At 41.3% G+C, this 23,439-nt stretch overlaps 1 protein-coding gene across 1 annotated transcript in view; it reads right to left on the bottom strand.

The window, feature by feature from the left end:
- Positions 1–764: 764 nt before the first annotated feature.
- fbxw4 (F-box and WD repeat domain containing 4) overlaps positions 765–23,439 on the bottom strand; it is a 50,011-nt gene continuing 27,336 nt past the window's right edge. The window contains exons 3-6 of the mRNA XM_046071369.1: positions 19,893–19,958; positions 4,503–4,643; positions 1,134–1,275; positions 765–971 (exon numbers count right to left, since the gene is read on the bottom strand). Of these exons, the coding sequence (XP_045927325.1) occupies positions 837–971; positions 1,134–1,275; positions 4,503–4,643; positions 19,893–19,958 (484 nt within the window). The 3' untranslated portion in view covers positions 765–836. The remainder of the gene's footprint in view (positions 972–1,133; positions 1,276–4,502; positions 4,644–19,892; positions 19,959–23,439) is intronic.

Raw genomic sequence — 23,439 nt, 5'->3', positions numbered from 1 at the left:
ACAGCTTTTCCTCACAGCCCCAAAGTGTTTTAAGTTAACAAATAGTGAAATGTTCAACTTCTACAAGCTTCTTTGTCAGTTCCCTTTTAGTCAGACTTTAGATGCATCACGTTATTGTCTCTGCTTTCACCCAGCCACTCTCTTACTATCCCTGTCTGTGTCTATACGCACTTGAAAAAGGTGAAGAAACCCAGTTCACATTCCCAAGAAATCAACCTTCTCCAGGAGAAATCTAGCTGGGGACGTCTGGTTTTTGTTATCCCCAATCTCATTTACATCTAAGAAATCAGTTTACTGGAGAAAGCCGACTAGAACTCTGTTACCTCAGTGCATGTACATTAAATGCACTCACTGTCATGGCTTACTGGGGCCATCATTAATGTTAATTAGTAACACCTGCCCTTTTCATACTATGACAAATCCAAATGTCTGCTGGATATAAAAATGCCTTGTATTTTCCCTTAAACCCTTTGAAGTCAGTGTAATTGTGTATAAAAACTATTGTGCTTACTTTACTACCCTAGAACACTTATTTATGAGCCACTGATTAAATAATCCTGATGACATCAGCTTGGGCTTTGAGACTAGAAAGATGCTATCCAGTTGGATTATGGGAAATGTAGGATCCAGTGTTTTTGGAGCATAAATCACACAAGGGACTCTGAGTCCCTTGTGTGATTTATGAGATCTTTCCACACAGAGCTTAACTCATGGTAAATAAGTTGCTGGATCAGAATAAACAGTCCCTTTAAAAAGAACGTGAAGACATTTATTGTGAAAATAGACAGCTTTATTGAACAGATCAGTTTGTGTGTGTGTGCGCGTGTCTGTGTGTATCATCTGATGTAGATGGGGTTCTGTCTGAAGTCCAGTGAGTGCAGGGCGGTGGCCAGCGCTGCATACAGGTGAGAGCTAGTGAACCTCAGACAGTACACCGGGCTGCTCACTTGGTCTGAGCTCAGCTGAAAGAACTGCACGACAAACAAAACATGACATCACATTACAACAGCAAGTTTAGTGTTTAATATCTGGAATTCAGCTCTTAACATTTTGTTTTAAACTTGCCTTTAAAGCATGTGATGCAGTACACACTGTAGATACCGCAGATTTTATTGAGGATATACTGTACTGACCTGCAGGCATTCAGTCTGACGTTTGTCCCACAGTCGTACGACACCGTAGTACGAGGAGCCGCTGGCTATCATGTGATTCCCGTCTGTCTGGATGCAGTACAGAGCGCTGTCATGAGGCTCCTCCCACTCCATCACACACTTCCTGTTGGGAAGGAGTTTACGCACATGCATTGAGATGAACAGGACCTTTTTCGTGTTTTGCTTTAGTAGCACCACATAATGCCTGATTCTTGAATGTTTTTAACTTGGAAATGCAGTGAAGTGATATGTAGGCAAGTCAAAGTCAAAGGACTTCTTGAACACGCTTGCTCCTTGGAAGAATCTCAAACGCACAGGAGAGACAGTTCTGTGTGCGGGTTTGCCGTTTATCATTATTATCTTTGTATCCAGAGTCTTTTATGCATTTTTCCAGGTATGTTGCCACTCTTTTATATGTAGCAGCTCTTCTCAAAAGTACAACCCAGTTTCCGTCCCAACTAACCTGACTAAACTATACTTCTTAATTTGTGTACTTCTTAAATTGTGTTATTTGCGTAGAGACCATTATTTTTAAAACAGAAAAATGTTTTGTTCTGTTAGTCTTGTGCTCCTGGACATTGGATTTCAAATGAATCAGTGACTTTGATGTTATAGTGTAGTGTAGTCAGTGACCGTCTGAAGTCTCATCACAGGGCCACCATATAGACAAAGGTCTGAGACAGTTACTTGCGTCTAGTTTTTTGTTTCCAGAGGAATTTGGTGAATGAACTGATCCATTTAAGCCCAAGTTAATATTCATTCATTACACTTTTGTTGGAGGAGCTTGCGCTAATACTGTAATTAATTGGAATGAATTAAGTGAAGGTGTAACAACTGAACACCGTCTCAATTTTCCCCATAATGAGTAACAAATGATATATGTTTTTACAATGATGTATGTAATTTACAGTTACAGAGCAGTACCTTTTCGAAAATAATAAGAAAATATTGGATCCATGAAAAAAGTGAGACCAGCTGATTCAACTTCCAAACATACTTTTAAAGTGTCATGAGTAGGGATGAATTTTGTAAGGATTATATCAATACTACTAGATTAAAATACTGAGTTAAGTTTAGAAAAAAATGAAAAACTCAGTCACTATCAGTCCTTCCTTCTGCCTTTCTGTCCTCCTCCCTCTGCTGATGTGACTCCTGTGGAACCAGGGTCCAGTTTGGGTTCAGGAGGCAGACACCATGTCCACATTTAAGAGTAGGCTTAAGACTTTCCTCTTTGATAAAGTTTATAGTTAGGGCTGGCTCAGGTGAGTCCTGAACCATCCCTTAGTTATGCTGCTATAGGCCTAGACTGCCGGGACTTCCCATGATGCACTGAGCTCCTCTTTCCTCCTCTTCCTCTCCATCCGTATGCATTCTTGCACTCCTTCCTTGTCCCTCTCCTCTCTCCTTCTATCTCTTTCTGCAGGTGTTTCTGGCTCCAGAGCAGTGGGGTCTGGATCTGTGGTTGCAGGCTTCCTGTTGCCCTCAAGTTCCTGCTCAACACCCACAGCTACAATTAATATTATTAGTATTCTTCTTCTTCTTGTTATTATTATTATTACTGCTATAATATTAATTAATATCAATATTATAAGCTTATTTGTAACAATTCACTATTAGCCAAACTAGCATGTTGTGAGCAGAGCAGATTCAAATTTTGCTTTCAACATGTTCATGCTTGCAAACAGGTGTAATGATAAAGTATTGGCTTTTTACTCAAGAAGGTTTTTATTGCACGTCCCCAACTTGAGTAATATTGGAGCTATCTAGACTTCACCTGGTTACTGAGAAAGTAAGAGGCACAGAAATCACTAAAAAAAAGTTAAAACAATCTGAACTGCAACAACACTGGCGAGTTGCTATCTCTGTGTGTGTGTTGTGGAGGACAACGCTGAAACTCCATCTCTTGTTTACAGGAAAACCCTATACTGTCGTTAACAAGGAGGTCAATGTGTGTGTGTGCGCGTGTGTGAGAGTTTGTGTTTGTGCAGCAGCTGAGTGAGCAGCAAAGCAGGGTGGTGGTGGCTGTGGTTAAGAGAGGGGAAGTATTTTGGGGATAAGTATTTTCTGCCAATAGACATCGATCCTCCATTAGTGCAGCCTCATCAATAAGTGATGGAGAGACACCAGGGGCAGACAATGGGGCAGCAGAGACGTCTGGAGGCTCTCTCTCTCTCTCTCTCACTCTCTCTCTCTCATGCACACACACCCACGCTCACACACACTGTGAAGTTTTGATTTAAATTACAGTACTAGAATAATAATAGCGTATAAACATAAACTGAATGGGAAGACAATCTAAGAAGCAGGGTTAGGTGGGTGATTATTGTCCTGATATTTAAAAGGATTTTTTTTAATATATCACAATATATAAAAAATAATGGTAACTGTGTTCCACTGGCCAGTCTTACTAAGCATTACTTTTGGCATTGGAACAACTCACTCATCCATATCTGGATACTACTGAACCTCATTCCAATGTATAAAATCATTGAAGTTATTTCTTTCCTTCATTGAGCAGTATTCCACTTATTAAAAGTTGTGATGTGTGAAAACAAACATTTCTCTTTGGTGGTGAGCTGAAACTTCCAGACAACCAGAATCTCTAGGATGACCCTGGGAGCCTTTTGTGGCCGGTTAGGTTTGACCATATGAATTATTGATATCTAAAGAGGGACCCCCCTCTGCCAACCTTCACCCCAACCCAACCCCTTTCAAAGTCCCCAGAGCGATCTGCCAATCAGATCTGATTTGTCTTACTTGACTGATCCCCCCGAAATACAGCCTGAAGCCCCTCTAACCCCTGCTGTCCAAAATGAATGCTGCCCTCCCCAACCGTGTTAGGGACCCTGCCGACATACACTGAAGTGAGGGCTGCTGCATTAATATGGTCGCAGCAGTGTGCTGCTGGTTAGCTCCTTGTGCTCACACTGCTGGAAATAAAAGGCTTGGAATGATTTTTACACCATGGTCTGCATGTTATTGTTGAAGCTTTTCCAACCTGACAAGAAGACCCAAGGTAGGGAACTAAGGAGTTTTTTATGAAATTGCCAAATTTAAACATAGCAGATATTTTAATGAAGTAAGAAATACTGATGACAGTGTCCTCAATCTTATCTTTGGTCTCAAGCATGTTGTGGTAAAGGTCTGAAGCGTAGTGCAGGAGGTGCACTGCAGGTGTCACCAACTAAACAGATCCTACATTCACTGACATACACTGCAGCTGAAAATATTTTAGGAACATTGGTTAAAATGCTTAATGTAAAGTGTATTTATGGCAACAAGAAAAAATGCTAAGGAGCACTGACTGTAGCACTAACTGTTCAAGTTGAACCCGACAAAAGAGAGATGTACCGTGGGCTGAGTCGGAGGTCCCACAGGCGAATGAAAGTATCATAGCCGCAGGTGAAGAGCTGGAAAGGAGACTCAAACACCATGTCCAACACACCAGCCCCGCGACGAAACTGTGAGCCCAGACTGCTCACACACTCCGACCTGGTGGAGGAGAGAAGGATGGAGGAGGATGAAAAGACATAAGAAGTGAACATGTGAGATTTGTGAAATAAGATAATTCACGTGACCAGAGAGATTATAGGAATAACTGTGACAAAATTACTTTCATTTTATTCATCATCAATGGAGAGTGAAACCAACGAGTTAAATAAATAAGTGATAAAATATATACTGTATATCAATCTGCAGTTTGTGTTGTGTGTTTTTCTCCCCAATGTGACACTTTGCGGATTGGCTCTTTTATCACAGTGAAGGAAAGCACATGATCCCAGCGACTGCACATCTATCCATCACCATTTTCAGCATCTTATCTGGGAACCGGGTCGTGGTGGCAGCAGGACTAGTAAATTGAGAGCTTTGCCTTCTGGCTCAGCTCCCTCTTCACCACAACGGTCAGATACAACGCACTCAATTAGTGCTGATGCCGCACCAGTCTACCTGTCAAAGGGACACTCATTTGTGAACAAGACCTGAGATACTTGTACTCCCACAGTTGGAGCAGTGACTCAGGCTACTTCCACACTAATATGTTTTCATTTTAAAGTGGCGTTTTAAAACTGAGAGGTGCCAACGGCGTATTGGATACGACACATGCCTTTGGTGTGAGAGACCTCGGTTCGATTTTCACTGTGACACATCCTCCAATGTGTCCCTGAGCAAGACACCTAACCCCTAGTTGCTCCAGAGGCCTGCGACCTCTGACCTATCTAGCAATTGCAAGTCACTTTCGATAAAAGCTTCAGCTAAATGAACATATGTAAAACTGTGTGTTTTAGCACCACTTTAGAAATGACCTCACAAGACCATTCATGTACACTGGGCATGCAGATCATCTACTTTGCGCTTGGTAAATGGTCTGTACTTGTGAAGCATCTTTTTAGTCTTTCCAACTACTCCAAATGCATTCATAAACATTCATACACAGATGGCGGAGGCTAAGGAGGGTTAGGGGTTAGGGTATTTTTTACTTTGTTTTCTTCTGGAAAAGGGTCATGTGACATGGGCACTACAAATCAGGAAAGGACACGTCGTGACTGATAAGACCCAATCAGGAGGCAAACACTGGTGTCTGCGTCATCATTTATGAAAATCTCTGTTTTTGCCCGTCAAGACTAAAACTCAGCCCCCAGAGTCTTCAGATGGAAAGGGGATGAGCAGCATTTTCAAAAATCTCTGTTTCAGTGGTTCAAAAACACTAGAGTAGTGTGGAGTAGGTGTAAACATAGCAAAGTTTTTTTTTTACAAAAATAAATTAGTATTATATAGCCTTACTTGCAACCCAGAGAAAGCAATTTGCCATTTTCCAGCAGATAACCATGGCCTCAGACTTGGAGGTGTTGACTCTCAGTATGGCAACATTGTTGTTTCACATTCATGCCAATAAAGCTAGACTGAATTGACTCTGATCCTATAAAACATAACTAAGGTTTCCACCATGGGACTCCTGTTAACCCCTTGTGTCGAGTATAAACCCAGCTTATACTATCGTTTGTGCACCTTTTAACAACCTGAATCCACAATTTATTTTTCACATTATTAAAAGTGAATTAATCACCCACTACTAATTAGAACAAATATTTACATAGAACTGGGCAATATGGATACAATCCTCTATCACGGTGCTATTTTATATCCTTATATCGATATATTGTGATATAGTAAATTGTCTGGAAAATCCAATGAGAAACTGTTTATTTATAAAATGGAATGGAATATCTGCTTTTGTCTAATCCAGTGAATTAAACAATTGACAAGAAACTTTATCACCTTGATGCAAATGTATATAGTGTATATATATATATATATATATATACTCATGGTGGGTTTACAAACTCCATTGTCAAATTGGCCACATTTCTAAATTTGTCATAAGTACAGGCTTCTTCTTGTTCAGACACACAGATGTGAAAGCCTGCACAAAAGCCTGGACACATTTGATACAAAATATAAATGCTATCATATAGTGAGTGTTGTGAGTCACGGAGCCTGGATTATGGAACACTGGATTGGGGACATACATAAATTATGTGCATGTACAAGTGATAAATAAAGTTTGTGTGTCTGGGTTGATGTGGTGTGACCTCTGTCTGTGTGTGTGTGTGTGTGTGTGTGTGTATGCGCGCGAGTCAGCTCCATGCAGCAGCATGCTCCTGTGATCACAGCTCTGTCCCGCTTGTGCCTCGCCTCTTGATTATTGGAGAATAACTTGCACTCAGCAGGGCGGATTATTGCAGAATAACTGTCTCTTTGTTGCCATTTAATACCCTCCATGACCGTGACTGTGTGCGACTCTTGCACGTTTGATACCTGCCCCGTAGCAACCATTTAAAGGAGGCCGCTGGCCTTGGTGACCAAGCAGCCCTGTGCTTCGACTCGTGCCCCCCTCCCTCGCCCTAGAGCTCAATCCGCAAGCTCGGGCTGGTAATCCCCCAGCCTTACCCCAGGGGTCCTTCTTATTGGACCAGGGCTTTCCCCACAGGGCGCCTTATTGGGTGAGAGCTTTCTCATTGCCAGGGTCTCATGACTAAGCCCGGGCCAATGGGGAGTCTGTGATGAGGCTGAGTTTGTGTCTGTGTGGGGTAGTGACCCCTCATTTTCCCCTTACCACTAAAACCAAGGAGCTTAGCACATGCCACACAAAAAGAAACTCATTCAAGCCAAATGGATACGAGCCAGTTCATTCATAACTAAATAATGATGTCTCCATCACAGCACCACCACTCTAATTAAACAGAGATGATCAATTCATAACGCTACCCTCTAGAATCCTTCAAACAGGATGATTACAATCTTAGGCTGCTCTGAAGAAACGGTCAAAAACATTTACAAACACCAAAATGTGAGAGGAAAGTAAAAGCTAGGTTTCCATAAACCTACCTGACATCTGTGCACGGATCTTAAAGCCAGTAATAGCACCATGTGATGAGCTGGTGCATAGTGCAAAACAGCAGGGATCCTCAAATTGTTAGGTCACTGGTTTTTATGGGCCGCGCATGATTACAGGATGGAGGCATAAGCATATAATCTGTCAGAATGACTGTATCTGTTAGTGAGCAGCGGTGCAATGTTCTGATCTGACCATCCTTTCTATTGCTTGTCATAATGTTGAATACCTTAGTCTGGCCCCGAGCGTGCCTGACAGGAAAGTGTCACATGGAGGGCTCTAAAACATTGCTGACTGGCTGAGTCATAACCATCGTGCACAGTCTGTCCTAGAAGAAGGAAAACACGCCATTATAGGCTGCAAGTTGTAAAAATCACAGGGTGGCCGGCGTGAGATACTGTTAAAGCAGTCAGCCCCAAATTAGTGGAAATGTAGTACGGTCACACTGCATGTGGATTACGTTAAAAGCAGGCGTGCAGTTCGTTATGTACCTAAACTTCGGGGTCATGGATCAATATGATCAAATCAATACATTTTCAGTATGGAGAAAACACACAAACAAAAAAGCAGATGACATTTCTGTAATTTATTTTGAAAAACGCATACATTAAATGGTGTCTCCTTAGTCCTAATTCTTACAGTAGATATTATTGTGCTAAAACATCAGCATATGGTCAATAAACTAACCCACCGCCCACCACACTGACGTCAATATGTCAGTAATCCTCCACTGGTATTAAAAGATTGCAGATTTGTCATTTTCTTAAATATGAAGTGAATTAAAGCTGTCAATCAAGACAGGTGTAGCCTGTTTGTCAGGAAATCAAATAGAGCGTTAGAGCCTGCCGTGCAGTTTAAGCTTTTTATATTCCGTTTACATTTAGTCCAACTCTACTTGCATTGTTTTACATGTGAAATGATTACTATTGCAATCATTAAGCAGACCCTTTTGTCCAGAGTGACGTTCAACAAGTGTATCTGACCTCCAAAGGAACACTCACAAATTGTTAGTGAATCCCTTCTGTGTTCCCAGATCTCAATTACTGATGTGAGTGTTAGTCATGGAACATAAATCACAATAAACACTAGGCACACACAACATCAATCATAGGTCACACGCCTAACCGATCTAAGAAAGTGAAAACAAATTTAGAGACAAGCACAATAGACTGGAAAGTAATTATGCAACCTATTTAATTTTGATGAACTTACAATGTACACAGAAACGCCTGAAAACTACAAGAAATAGGAACCAGGTTTAAACCCTAAACCTTATGAGAATGATCCGTTAAGCCTGATGTAAAAATTTCCATTAAAAATGGGAAAGATTCGAATGGAAATCATCGTTTTTTGGAGAGAAATGACTTTACTGCTTGAGAACGAAGCGGTTTGAGCTGCAGTGTGGCAGCGACTTTGTGAGATGGTTAGACTGGTGGCCCCAGGGGGCACAGACTTAGTGATTGTTATGAAGAGGCTACTGGCTGTGTGACATACAGAGTCTAAGTCCTGATTTCAGCCTGTCTGGTCTCACTGCAGGAGTGAGGTTGGCTTTAGGGGCCACACACACACACACACACACACACACACACACACACACACACACACACACACACACACACACACACACACACACACACACACACACACACACACACGTTGTGAAAGGAGTCATTAATGAATTGACAATGTTGGAAAAAAAACAGAAGAAGCTGAGGGCATTATCCTTCAGTGTGGGGACAGCTAAAGAAAAGCAGTGTGTGTGTGTTTTGTGACAGAACTTGTAAAGTTAGGCCTGAGGAGGCACTGGGAAACAGGCTCTCTCATCAAAAGCCATCAGACAGGTAGAGAAAAGAAGCCCTGCTGAGGTTTTTACTTAGTAAAACAAACAGAGGGGAGCCAAGCAACCTGCTGCATGTCCACCCAAGTTCCCCTGCACCTCTGAGCTCACTGCAGCAGGAATGTGAGCTTTCCTGGCAGAGACAGTGTTGAGGAGAGGCACGGCTGTTGGGACCCATCAACAATGACCACTTTCAAAATGTCACATACATGTGTGCGCTGCAAAGACAATACTGATGCAATTTGTATAACAGTGTGTCCACCTCGCCGTGCACATTTCACCTCCCTCTTTCAGTTTCAGGAATGTCAGGAATCCTAGCCTGGCCATTTGATTGTAAAAAAAGGAGGGCTCCCTTTCTGAAGGAACAGAGGGGAATCTTGGAAGGTCCGTTTTCTTTGATGCTTTTTTCACCCCTCTGTGTTTAGCCATGAGCGAAGACAGTGTGAAAAGTTGGGGTGCTGCTCCAATGGCGCCACTTGTGTGGGATCCCCCTCTATATGGCTGATCATAAGACCTCTTTGTGCCGATGGGTTGAAAAAAAGACTCAGAATTAATTGCAACGGAGAGAAAAAGAAAAACGGTAAGTGAAATTAAAATCGAAGCCACAAGAGATCAATGAGTCTGCACTTTATGACCCCCTGTCCCTTTTAAATGTGACAATTTTCAACCTGCACTTAGCCTATTAGTGCCAACATGAAGAAAATGATGGTTTAAGTGTAGAATTACTAGGACTGAACAATTGTTCTGACCAGCACTGTCATTTAAATAGTGATTATTATCTCCTCATAGCCGGTGAAGTCCATAGTTGTTGTCTCAACTTTCAGTTAACTTATTACAGCTTGTTAAGACATCAAAGTTAAAAGTGTCTTTGGATTTAAAAATTGTTCTCTGTCAAATTGCAAAAAAGCATGTCAAAAATAATATTTATTCTTTGATCTGATCTTATTAAATGAAGAATTTTGACAAACAAGATTCTGTCTGTTCTTCAGCCTGTAAACACTTCTGCCACTATTTTCCACCGAGACAGGAAATGACTGCTGGAATCCTTCCTGGAAGCTTGCGGTCTCTTTTCTGTGATCTGGCGGTGGCAGCAGCTGTTTTTCTGGCCGCTGTTCGGTGCTGCAGGTGTAACAGTGTCTTCTTTATGTTTTGGCTCAGGTGGATCGAATGAATCAAAGGGACACGCAGTTGTGCTAATGTACAGGGTTGGAGGCTCATGCTGGTGGGTGTGTAGGGGCTGACGGTGGTGTGTCAGTTATCTGCAGTGTTTGAAGGTATTACAGGAACTCAGTGTGAGACAGTGTGTTTACAAGTGCGTGCATGTTGTTATTCCTCACAACTGAGACATTAACACATTCATTTCAAGTGAAAGAAGATTAGCAAATCAATAAACCTATTCAAATATTTGTAGAACAAATTCTTAACCATAAAATAATATTTCAGAACATTTTGTCAGGCATGTCTTCAATGTCTCCCTGCTCCAGCACAGATGATTTTAAAAGATCAGTTTGTTATAAAGCAGCTTCAGGAACTCATAATGAGTTGATCATGTGAGCTGTGTTGGAGCAGGCAGAGATCTGGACACACAGGACAGGGGGTGCAGGAGAGGTTTGGGACACGCTAGAAAGTATAGCTACATTTGGCATATTAAGGTTAAGTTGCACATTCTAGCCTATATGATAAGAAGGATTGAAGCATTAGAACCACTCATGAAATAAATATTGAAAGAAGCTGACTGTTCCATGGGGGAAATGATGCAACAGAAATGCTACACTTTGTAAATATCTGCTATATTCACCTTTGTCACATGTCAACAGTAACCTAAATAAATGCAAGCAGATTTTTAATCAGTATGATGGGAGAGAAGCAGGCCTGGACACAACAACACAATAAAACCTGCAGACACAGCCTACACGAGATGTACTCATTTGTAATTACCTTTTTATTTCCCTACCAAAACAACTTTACTATCAGATAGGGCTGTAACTAACGGTTACTTTCATCATTGACTGATCTGTCAATTATTTTCTCCAATAGCTGATTAGTTGATTGGTCCATAAAATGTCAATCAGTGTTTTCCAAAGCCCAAGATGACATCTTGTTTTGTCCACAATCCAAAGATATTCAGTTTACTGTAATTGAGGAGGAAATATACCAATCACTTAGGGGTGTTCTCTCTTTTGTTGCCAGCAGTTTAGACATTAATGGCTGTGTGATGTGTTATTTTGAGGGGACAGCAAATTTACACTTTTATACAAGCTGTGCACTCACTGCTTTACATTGTAGCAAAGTGTCATTTCTTCAGTGTTGTCACATGAAAAGATAGAATCAGATATTTACAACAGTGATGTACCCACTTTTGTGGGATACTGTACAGTTTCTGTTAAAAAATGTCTCAAAGTGATGAATTAATTATTTGAATAGTTGATTCATTTAATTGCCAACAACCTTAAGCCGCACGTACACCAAGCAGTCCAGTTCAGTTCGTTACACATGATTTGGAGTTTCTTTTGGCGACACCTCCGTTCAGTGGTCAACAGAATCGTTGCTTCTTGCACCACAAAGACTCAATGCACAAACCCCTAACCCTTTTTAAACATGCCATTGAGTGTGACGGAGACTCCTTCCTTTTTTTACTGTGTCGCTTTAGATATGAAATCATATTACTTAAATGGTTGATGTGACTATTACCATCCAGTAACAACCCCACCTACATTTAATAATAGTATTGTCTTGGTGTGTTTGGTGGAAATGTGACTTTAAAAACCATTTCCATACTAATTTTGACTCAGTGATCAGTTATAGCAGCACCATTTCTTTGTTAAAGGAGACCTATTATACTGCTTTTCCAGACCTATATTGTAGTTCTGTGACTGCTCATTGGCAGCTTTGCATGATCAAAAATAAATATTTTTTTCTTATACTGATTCTTCATGTAGGCCTTCATTTCATTCTCTGTCTGAACAAGCTGTAGATGCTCCTGTCTCTTTAAGCCCCCCCTCAAAGCACACTGTCTTCTGATTGGCCAAGACCTGTAGCATGTTACCAGGCTGTTGTTGTTGCTGGGCGAAAGAGGCAGACTGAGCGTTGCTGTGCTGTTACTGTGGGAGCACATGACCATATATGGAACACTGGCTCCGTCTGGCTCGGTAATACATAGAACGGAGCCTTGGTAGAAAAAGCAGCTCAAAACAGAGTGTTCAGAACAGGAGGAAATCTGAGGTTTTTGCTCACAGTGATTTCTTATAAATGCTTTAACCTCATTTTTTGAAACTTTAACCATGTTTAACATGAACATCCAACATTATAACATTGTAGATAAGTCATAAAATGTGGAAAAGCACAATAGGTCTCCTTTAACAGTTTCAATCACAGAATTTGATTTGGCGGGATAGTGATTTGAAACTTTAAACGTCCCATGCTCCTGCTAACAGGTAAAAAGACTCACATGTTTATAGTGCTCAGATTTGACAGCAGCGTGAGTGCAGATTAAAGCAGGAAGCTTCAATGTACACGAAAACAGAAAAGATGAACAATGCACCCTGATCACCCTCACCCTGCACCCATCTGACTGTACACCCACACACAGCCTGGTATGCTGCTCTCAGCTGTTTATCAGGTGGAAAATCACAGCGGGGGGATAGTGTGTATGTCTGTGTGAGACACTCTCAAGGTGACTGTATTCAGCCACTTACATAAGGATGATAGCAACAAAGCCAATTCACCTTCAGGCTCTGACCTCAATAAACCTGCCTATCTGCCATTAATATTTAGACGAGCAGCAGCTTTTTAAAGGTAGATGAAGATATGGATAATGGAAATTCCCTTAGTTGGGCCCGGTCAGAAAACTGAGGCGAATGCGAAGTCCCTTAAACCTGCATTCTATTGAAGGGCCAGCAGGGGGCGACTCTTCTGGTTGCAAAAAGAAGTCTGGCTCCATTAGAAATAATGGTATAATGAGGCTACTTCTCAGCTGATATATTACCTCAGTAAACACTTTCCTAATGAGTTTATGGTCTCAGTCACTAGTTTTATGTTTTCAATCCAACAGGATGTTCATTTAGTAAATTATGGTCCCATTTAGAGGATAATAGACCAGAAAGCAGAGTATGCTTCAGGGCGGGATTATCTGTGATTGACAAACGTTATCATGGCGACCTGTCGATCAGGCTAGAGAATCGTACCCTCGGCACTGTGTAAATTTAACCAGCACCGTTGAAAAAGCGTATTAGGAGTTGGCTGTTCACTTTCTCTGGTGAGTACATTTAGTCTAGACTAAAGACTAGATATGGTCACGTCCGGTGCCACTGGTTGCAAAAAATCATAAAACTCGAGGCTTCAAAACAGCAGTCCTCGAACCAACGGGTGACGTCACCATGACTACGTCCACTTCTTATATACAGTCTATGGTTGGGCCAAAGACCAGGTAGGATACTGATTCTGATTTATGTTTCAAAACACACATAAGTAACGCTACTAAGATGTATTCTTTAATTTTAAAAAGTTGTCCTTCCTGACTTCCAATGATGCAGAAAGTCTAATTCATGGCTTAGACTAGATTGCTGTAATGGATTATTGCCAGGCCTTCTAAACCACTGCAGGTTCCAACCGATTCAGGAACTGGAATATGCAACATATGCTGAGGTTGTCTGTCTGTTACAGAAATGTCTTTATGGCATTCATACCTAGGTGTTTCTGTTATCAGTATACCTTGGGACCATCAGCCCACAAATCTCACATGATATTTAGTATCTGGTCCACAGAGGGAGTGCTGTCACTGCTGGAGCACAGCGCTGCGTGCAACAGTAACGATCTGAAGGAAGAGTTCTCACTTCTCTCACAGGCTGCATCACTGATGGATTTTAAAACTTACTCTGCTGTTGAAGCCTGAATTGGTGACCATACAGAGTGTGAGGGACACACTTCTCATAATGAACCCACTGGTGCATGTTCTCATCAAGGTCAGCCATTAAAATGTCTGACAGTGCCCAAGCACAGAATGATTGTTTGACATGTTAAGTTGGAACTCATTTAATTACTATTTGCTCAGATGCTGTATGAAAAGCGGTAAAATAGATTATTTAAAATATTTTATAAAATTGATTTGACTCTTTTTAACAATAAGAGATAATAACTGAGTGGCATATTTACTTCTTATTCATCTTAAGAATGCAACGTGCATTTCATCTGACTCTCTCCTACTGTGGTCTGCATGTTAATCTGACAACATTCTCTTAGGCCCCATCCACACTACTGCGTTTTCGAATTAAAACGGAGACCTTTTGCTACGTTTGCACCTCCCGTCCAGACTACAACAATGAAAACGAAGACCTAAAACAGAGAAGTTTGCACACTGCCGACCCCGTTTTGTGTTTCAAAACTCCGGAGGGCGTTTTAGTGAAGACGGGCCAAAACGGAGGACTTTAGAAAGATGATGCAGCTGCTCACAGTCGGCTCTCTGATTGGGTCTTGCAAAGCAGAAACACGATGCTGCTGACCGGGTTTTTAACATCATATTTTTATAAAAATATTCTGTACTGTGCAAATAACACTCATCTGCCTACACTTGTACTGTTCATGTTGCCGTTTACTTTGCAACAACTCCCAGTCTGTTTTCTGCCGCCACACTCTCGTGTTACAATCATTAACAGTCCCAGCTTGTTATTGATCCATGCAAAAAAAAAATAACTGGTCTGATGCTTAGTCTGTATTTATTTATTCTTTCGCCAAATCTTCTGTAACTTCGAAACAGACGATCTGCTTCATGTTTACACTGGTACGCGCATGCCGAGTGCACCTGAACGGGTCCTAGCTGCGCGTTTTCAGTCGTTTTAATGTTGACGGAGATCAACTCCAAAACGCAGCGGAAACGCTGGTGTGGACGGAGATCGTATTCGTTTTAATTCTCCGTTTGTAAACTAAAACGGAGTAGTGTGGATGGAGCCTTAAAGGTGGGGTACTGTCTGATTCCTCTCTGCATGTTAACTTCATGTTAGCTTCACAGCAACTGTAGTGACAGTTTGCTAACCCACAACTTTGCTAACGTTAGTTACATTACTTGCGGTGTTGTTGTTTGCTCTATATCAGGGTGTTGGTCATGGTGCTGGATGTCACAATTACATACCCCACCTTTAATACTTCTGCCATGTTGGAAATGTTCCATGTCAAGATCAAGACCTAAGCATGGGGAATAGTCAAAAGATGACATGAGCAAGGACAGGTTTCCCTTTTGTTTATTTAATGCAGTTTTCTCTAAATATGCTCCTAACCTATGAACATTCTACTGAGCGCTGTTAGTCAAATATTTAGGCTAATTTGTTTTAACATGTATACAACCAGGGTTTCTCTTTCAATTGTAATTCTAATCAGATTGTATTGCTTTAATATTCTTGCCTGCTATCTTTAGCTTACCAAGTATTAACTGATCAAGTAATAATAGCATAGGATATTTTTGTGGAAGGTTTTGTGAACATTTGGTTCCACCATAAATACATTCCCATGTCAGCGGGGATAGTTTTTCACGTATAGGAGAAAACAAATCCCTTGGACTTTACAGGACAGATGCATTATCTATGTCTGCTACACCTTGTAACCATATTAATTTTGCTCACCACCTGCGACCTCCAGATAAGTTGCATACCCATCCCTTCCGTCACTCTCCTGTGTGCTTCCTGTCTTCTCCCCTAATCAGATTTCCAGACCATGTAGGAGCAGGAACCAGCTTTTTGTGTTGTGTTGTGTCGGCCTGTTTTAATTGGCCCAGGTAAATCTGGGAATTACAGCAGCCTCGGTAGGGACGTATCAGGTTTAAGCCTCACCTTTCAGAGACAGGAATTTTCAGAGGCCCCTCATTTTGAATTGGTCCCTGCTCAAGACTAGTGTGTCCCATGTTCTTAAACCTATGCTTCACTTGTTCTTTGCATTGATAAAGGGCCACACTGTTCATGCTGCATTCATGCATGGATGCGTGCATGGAAAATTCACATAAACAGAAGCCATGTGAGAATGTTAACCTGGCAAATTAGATGTAGACATTTTAGCGGTGGAACAGCTTCAATTAGACAACACCTTACGCCTGAAATGTAAATATAATATCAGTTAGTTGTTAGTTGTTAGTTATATCCAGAAAAGACTGAAGAGACCACTTCAAACCGCTGTTAGACCATCACTGAGTCTACTACTGTTGTCTGTGCTGCAGCTAGCTGACAATATGTACTACAGTGGGTTTCCAGCTATCCACCATATCCCACTGTCTCAGACTTCGTCATAAGCTCTCTAGAAACCTTACCAGTAACACTGTGTGGAGTACAAATTACTTTACAAATGATTTAATGAGATCAGTAAAACTGTATTGACTGTGGTTGAAACAGGCATCTGCTAAAAGTGACATTTAATCATTGTGGACTTTTATCCTCACACAAATCTTTTGTAAATGAAAATGGAACACAAATTCTCTTTTTTGATGATGACTGAGTAAACTGCTAATAATCATGTTAATCAAACGCAGTCATTTTTGGGATCATTTGTACAAGAACCCACTGTAAGATACACTGCTTAAATCTTCTGCTTCTTGGTTTAGCTGATTAGCTGTGTATGGGTCCAATATCAGTAATAATCTCATAATGTGAAACTGAATGTAATCGGCCTTCGGTTAATGGGAATATGAGTATCTATTCAAGTATTGAGATTCAAGAATTGGAAAAACAGAATAATTCAGGCGAGACCAACAAGCTCTTACTGAATGTCAGCACAACAAAGGAGCTGGTCCTGCATTTTATGAGGAAGCAGCAGAGGAACTACACACCCCTAAAAATCAAAAGGACACTTGTTCCCGGGAGTCCACATCTCTCACACCTCTAAACTTACAGTGACACAACTGTTGCTTATTCTGCTAGTTTCAGGACTGCAGAACTGTTGATACAATAAAACAACATTGCAAAAGAAACACAAACATGAATCTTGAATCTTGTTGCTCACATACACACATGGTATGTGTGTGTATGTGTTCTCACCTGCTTACATTAGACATGACTGTGATTAAATGTATAATTCTCAATGGAATATTCTGCCATTTCCAATTTATTCCCATCCAGATCTACCATCTCATGGAAGTAACACAAAGTGCTCCCGCACTGTTAGCTGGCAATTTTTTCTAATTCAATTCACAAGACAGTATTACTTAAACATACTGAGTTTGATTGCATTATTGAACCACTCTTAGTATATTGAACTATTATGAAGGGATCCTTGCGGTCATAAGCGTCTTTGAGTTGAACAGACTTAAATACATAGGTTTTCAGCCTGGACTACACCCCCTCATCAGCACTGCAGCACTAAGCCAGCTTTCAATTCCCTTCAGTTCCCTTAATCTGTCTGGTCATGATCGGCAAGAAAGCAGAATAAAAACATTTTTGTTTTAAAACGACCTTTTGCTACGTTTGCACCTTACGCCCAGACTAAAACGGCAAAAATGAAGACCTAAAACAGAGAAGTTTGACAACACCCCGTTTTTCATTTAAAGGTGGGCAGGCGGGCAAAAACGGAGGACTTTTGAAAAGATGAAGCAGACGCTCATTTTTGCGCTCTCTGTTCGGGTCTCATAAGTCACGCAAAGCAAAAACACAATGCTACTGACAGAGTTTTGATTTGGTATTTTTATTAAAATATTTTGTACTGTGCAAATAACACTTATACCCTACACTTGTAGCTACTGTGCATGTCGCTGTATTTACTTTGCGACGACTCCCAGTCTGTTTTCTGTCGCCACAGTCGCTTTAAACTCCCGCACTTTCAGTAACAGTTCCAGCTCATTGTTGGTTCATGCAAAAAAAATATCTGGTGTGGTTCTTCGTCTGTACTACCTAGTTTATTCTTTTGCCAAATCTTCAGCAGCTGCGGAGTAGACCATCAGCCTCATGTTTACAATGGCACGGCACGCGCATGCCCAGTGTACGTTAACAGCCATTCAATGTGCGTTTTCAGTTGTTTTAATATAGACGGAGATCAACTCTGATACGCAGCTAAAACACTGCTGTGGACGGAGATCATATTGGTTTTAAAACTCAAAAAAGGAGTAGTGTGGATGGGGCCTCAGTCTGTAGCTCATTAAAGCCACTGCATAGTACCAGTTCGACTCGACTCGCCTTTGTTTGGTTTTCCATTGTGGAAAAGTTGCACCTGTACCTGCTTCCAGGTACTTTTTTTCGTATCACCTCCGTCGAGGTTCCAAGTGAGCTGAGGGATACTAAAATGTGAAGTGAAAACACGACAGACTGCTGATTGGTCAGAGAGAATATTCACCATTCACTGCATCATCATTGCTGCACCAGACAGAGGCCAGCAACAGAAAGTTTTACAGTTTTCATATGGAATCTCATCACTAAATCCACTTCTGAGAAGTTTTGAGGTGAGAAATCAGCTGTGTAGATTTCCAATATTGATAATAATGTGCTTGAATATTTTCAGAATTGAGGAGCTCCGCAAGTGGCTGCGGGGGGAAGCCTGCTGTGACCCGCGGGAGGAGCGTGTGAGGCCGGCCAGCCGCCCGCTCACAGAGCCCTCTGCTCCCGCCGTCACGCAGACCGCTGCAGCAACAACGGCAGAGGAAAACACAGCTGGAAGCTTTTCATACCGCTTATCTGTCTTTACATTCTGAGCAATGTTGAAACATTTTAACTTCAGAAACAGAAAGCTGTGTGGATCGCTGGTGTGTGTGTCGCATTGAACATTACGTCGCGGCAGTTGTGTGTGGCTTCGCTATGACGACAAGCTACGTGCTATCTCTGGGTACTATCTGCAATGGAAAACAGAGCAGGGCCAAACCGAGTCGAGGCGAGTTGAGCTGGTATTGGTAATGGAAAAGCGCCATAATAAACGAGCCTTCGCTTCAACAGAGGACACTTTGTCTGGACTAGCAGAGTTATCTGCAGTCAGAAACAGTCAAAAGGTAATAACTAGGTGATAGCTTGGTATTAGCAATGGGTATCAGGGAATATTACAGTAAAAATTACATAACAGGGTAATAAGAGGCCAAAAAAAACTTTTTTTTCATATTATGCAATTCGGTTGAGGCTTACTTGACATATTGTTTAAAAATGACACAAGATTAAGTTAATTTAATAACCTAGGCCACTTTTAACTGTTGCTTTTTGAAACCTGTTTTGAATTTTTTAGGAAGCTGTCTGTCCGAGCTTGATGAACATCTTAAGAAGCCAGGTTTCACTGGTCAGCTGTTAGCCTACTTACTGCCACAAACAAAGGTTTTTTATGTTGTTGTTGATGGGGAACCTGAAGTTATCACAAGGTAACATGAACCATTTCTGCTAAATGTGTGGTGCACTCTGTGTTCTCTGCCTTGCAGATTACTGCACCAACAGAAATCACATGCCATGCCTCACAGAGGCTTAGGCAGCACCTTCATTTTTGGGGAAGGTGCTGCTAACTTTATTTTATTTTCCACTGTATGCCCATGTGAGCTTAGTGCAGCTGTCAGAGCAGCTTCCTGACTTACCGTTCAACATCCCAGATGCGAAGAGGGGAGTAGTTTTCGCAGCATGCAGTGCCTGTTACAAAGGACCTGTACACAGAGAGACAAGGGGATAAAGAGAGAGAGAGAATGAAGTGTCTCACAAAAAGCATGTAAACCACCTGAACTAAACTGTCCAATGAAACCCAAAGTGTTAATGACAATAACAGCAGCAGAATAAATATGTTATCATCTGGACCGGATCATTCATATCTCAGGCTGCCCATGCAATCCCAGCCCCATATATCAGTCAATGTATCAAAGTTGTCAGTATAGCCGGCACTAAAACTCACACTGTGCCACAAACAAAATATATATGTGACTGTGAGACACAGCAGGTGAATAAGGTATGAAATAAATATCACTAAAAGATATCACCATTATACTTTCCTAGTTGATTACTTATATTAAGACAATCATTTTTTGGATTACAGGTTTCTGAGTATGTTTACTTATGCCAATGAGGTAGTATCTACATACTTAAATATGCAGTAATTTGGATATTTCAAGAACCAAAATCTGAACACTAGATCAAGTCAGGTTTATTTAATTATTTGTTTTGTTCACACATTAGACTAAAATCGAACATCTGAAACTCATCACACACACAACACTCACAGACACAGCCTGAGCCACCAGTGGAGAGCTAAATCAGGAAGTGACGAGGTACGCCACGTGATGCATCTAAACAAATCACACTAGCAAATGAGATTTCATGCTTTGCATAAACCCTCTTTGTACTTTCACCTTTGGTCGCTGGTACAAAGGAAATGACCACATATGAATCCGACACCGGTGATGATATGGTGCAGACAACGATAGTGGTAGGACACTGGTGAATGTGCCCCTGAGCAAGGCCCTGAACCCCTAACTGCTACCCGGAACTGCTGAATGGCTGCTCACTACTCCAAATTAGGATGGGCTAAATGCAGAGAACAAATTTCGCATGCATTATGAGGCAAATAAAGTTAATTATTACTATTATAATTTGATCACAAACTATGTTCATACTGGCAAAACAGTGGGTATAAAAGTAAACTAGTCAACTACCACACAGCCTCTCAGTCATGACAGCTACAGTAAGTGCTTGGACCTCCAAAATGAACGCGAGAATTTTTTTTGCAACAATGCTTAATGTCGAGTTTATTGAGAGCTTTTACTTTGAAGAGTTCTGAAGGACAATTCAAAAGAGACTCTAGCCTGCTTGACACACCTCTGAAAAAGCCGTCAGTAAGACGTGTGATTGGATTCCCCTGAATTTCCTCAGGAAAATTAAAATAAGCGTCCATAGGTTTCTGAATGCGATCAAAAACTGGGACGCGCACACACTGCAGCACATGCTTTATTGTGAGCGTGTACAAAAGTGTCTTTATAATCAATTTGTTTAATAAGGGAGAAAAAAAACATCCACAGTTGGTTGGAATCAATCTTACAATCTTCCTGGTGGGAGCCCCGCACAGTAGAGACTGAGCTAAACGTGCACACAAGTATGTAAGAATTTGAAATAATTTGACTATGTTCTGGCCTGCCATGTAACGGCTTAAAAAAACACTGGCCCGATGCCAGACTTATTTGGCGACCCCTGAAATAAACCATCACCAACAATAACAATATCACATTGACTGGATGTTTTTATGTTTGGCCAACTGTTGACTGTACATCTGACATTGACTCCAGAGACCCTGTAACACTGATTCCTGTGACGCCCATCGTAATTTCCGTGAGATTGAAAACAGCTGTTTACTGTTTCTCCTCCTAGATTAGAATTTCTGTTAATCTCTTCACTACCTTCATATCAATATATATATAATATCTATCTCTCGTGGTACATTTTAAACATTTCATCAAGGCGGAGGTGTTGCCTTAAAGAGGTGGTATTCTGCTTTTTGGCTTTTCCCCTCTCCTTTACTGAGTTATATCTCTTTTTTCAATTCAATTCAATTCAGTTTTATTTATATAGCGCCAAATCACAACAACAGTTATCTCACAGCACTTTTCATAAAAGAGCAGGTCTAGACCGTACTCTGTGATGCTATTTACAGAAGCCCAACAGTTCCCACCAAGAGCAGCACTAGGCGACAGAGGCAAGGAAAAACTTCCTTTAAGAGGCAGAAACCTCGAGCAGAACCATGGCTCAGGGTGGGCGGCCATCTGCCTCCACCGTTTTTGTGCATGTAACAGGTTTGCAAAGTGAAAAAGCCCAAAGGGAGTTCCCATCTCCCACAGAAAACTCTGCTCTGCACCGCTTGAAAACAGCTCGTTTGTAGTCCAGCCTTTACTTCCTTTACTTGTGACATCACACTGAAAACGCGTCATAAAGCTTGCCAAGTGGCTGCGGGGGGAACCCTGCGCCAACCCGCGGGAGGAGCGTGTGATGCCGGCCAGCCGCCCGCTCACAGAGCCCTCTGCTCCCGCCGTCACACAGACCGCTGCAGCAACAACGGCAGCTGGAAGCTTTTCATACCGCTTATCTGTCTTTACATTCTGAGGAATGTTGAAACGTTTTAACTTAAAAAACAGAAAGCTGTGTGGATCGCTGCTGTGTGTGTGTCGCATTGAATATTAAATCGCGGCAGTTGTGTGTGGCGTCGCTATGACAACAAGCTACGTACTATCTCTGGGTACTGTCTGCAATGGAAAACGGAGCAGGGCCGAGTAGAGTCAGTCTATCGATTTGCGCTATGGGAGCATTTTTCGACAAGGCAGCAAAGATCGTCAGAACACCGGCAACAGTTCAGCGTTTAGTCCTGATGGTAAGATGTGGAACAATGATGATGTGGTTGTGGACTTGAGATTAATTTACACCATCTGCTAGGTTACGGTCTCAGTCTGAAGCGGCTTTGATTTGGATCACACCAGCTTGTTTCTTACGACCCGCCCTTCTCTGCTTCTGATTGGCTAGTAGTCCTTACCTGGGAACTGCACATGTGCAACTCACAACAAAGATTTTGTACAAGTAAGATGCATCACTCTGTAGCTCAAGAGCCGAGCGTACAACACACAGGGTGAAAAGAGGAGCTGCAGCAATGTGCAGTATGAGAAAAATATGGTGTTTTTTGAAAATTAAACCATGTAAACCTGTTCTGGTACAACCCCTAATTAAGATTTTAAACCTGAAAATAAGCATAATACCACCTCTTTAATGATCCAATTCTTTATCAATACCCCTATCGATACTTTACTATTATTTGGTGACAGTTATTTGGTAAGACCAGACCCAACGGGTGTGAGGTAGGCCTGCACGGTATGAGAAGAATATTCCATGTGCGATGATAATAATAATAATAATCTTTATTTGTAGAGCACTTTTCAAAAACAAGTTACAAAGTGCTTTAACAAGTGTTAAGACAATAATACCCAAAAAACAATAATACAAAAACAATACAAGATAAAAAGAAAAGACTAAAATACACATTTAAGATAAATATAAAATTAGTAAAATAGAATAAAATAAAAGGGATAAAATGAAGTCAAATAAGATCGGGAAAGGCTCTCCTATAAAAGTATGTTTTAAGAAGGGACTTAAAAGAGT

The sequence above is a fragment of the Micropterus dolomieu genome, linkage group LG15 (assembly GCF_021292245.1).
Source record: "Micropterus dolomieu isolate WLL.071019.BEF.003 ecotype Adirondacks linkage group LG15, ASM2129224v1, whole genome shotgun sequence".
Taxonomy (NCBI): Eukaryota; Metazoa; Chordata; class Actinopteri; order Centrarchiformes; family Centrarchidae; genus Micropterus; species Micropterus dolomieu.
The sequence above is the reverse complement of the archived record's forward strand: the minus strand, read 5'-3'. Positions and strand labels throughout refer to the sequence as shown.